Consider the following 989-nt stretch of genomic DNA (forward strand, 5'->3'; position numbering starts at 1 on the left):
TGTGCCATCCCTCCAAACGGGTGACTTTGATCTCCAATACCGTTCTTGCCAACAACCACCCACTTCCCCCTTGGTGGCAGGATGTCACATCACCACCTGACTCCAGAAGAAGAAAAAGGTTTGATCTTCCTGCCTTTCTCTATGTGCCATCAACCACGTCACTGCATTTAACAGCTTTTATGACGTCTGGTTTAGACTACAAACTTACCGGCGGTGTTTACCATTGCAACCTATGTCCACAGGCCACCGGGGCAAAGAACTGGCGAAGGCATTGCCAGTCAAAAACACACCAAGATAATATCCAAAAAAAAGTGACAACCTGCGGATAGCAAATTGCACCAAAGCCCAGCCCTCGCCAGGACCCGTGGCTCAAACTGACCACGCTGAGGAGGATGCCCATGAAATGCACTTTTGGGAGCACATTGAGGGATTGCAAGTACTGGATGCTGCTGTTACATCTGGTGAGCATGACAGTCGCCAAATTGCTGATCACGTGGAGCATGTCAAGGCCAGAGGTTTAAGAGTTGGGAGCTCTTCACTGGGGCTAGGGCACTGGCACACAGAGAGACAATGGTCTCGAGGTTTCTGATGCCAATGGGGTCTTTATTTCATCTAGCTCAGGAGAGATAGTCAGTTGGTTGGGGATCTCTCAGTCTAGGTACAAAATCAAGGAAGAGAAGGAAAGGAAATAGAAGAAGGAATAGTGGCTTACCTAGCTCAGGAGAGATAGTCAGTTGGTTGGGGATCTCTGCTGAGCTAGGAGGGCGAAGACGAAAGTACTATATGGGGTCAAAGTTGGTTCTTGTGAAAGGGTTTGTGAAACCTGTGGCGCTTGTGGCGCAGGGGTTTTACAGTCTCCCCCCCTATATTGAGAAGAAAGAGAGGGTGAGGAACATAGCGGCGAGAGAAAGGCTGGAAATTGGAGCGGCGAAGGTGCATAGAAGGGGGTAGGGAGTAATTCAGGGCTGTGGAAGGAGAAGGGGAGATTT

The 989-nt window shown here is 49.6% G+C and overlaps 1 protein-coding gene across 1 annotated transcript; it reads right to left on the reverse strand.

The window, feature by feature from the left end:
- Positions 1–217: 217 nt before the first annotated feature.
- PtA15_13A390 (uncharacterized protein) lies at positions 218–502 on the reverse strand (the record flags this gene model as incomplete). Its single annotated transcript, XM_053162583.1, has 2 exons — positions 218–259; positions 380–502. The coding sequence occupies 2 exons, from the start codon at positions 500–502 to the stop codon at positions 218–220; spliced, it is 165 nt and encodes a 54-aa protein (XP_053026545.1).
- Positions 503–989: the final 487 nt, after the last annotated feature.

This window comes from Puccinia triticina, chromosome 13A, assembly GCF_026914185.1.
Source record: "Puccinia triticina chromosome 13A, complete sequence".
NCBI lineage: Eukaryota > Fungi > Basidiomycota > Pucciniomycetes > Pucciniales > Pucciniaceae > Puccinia > Puccinia triticina.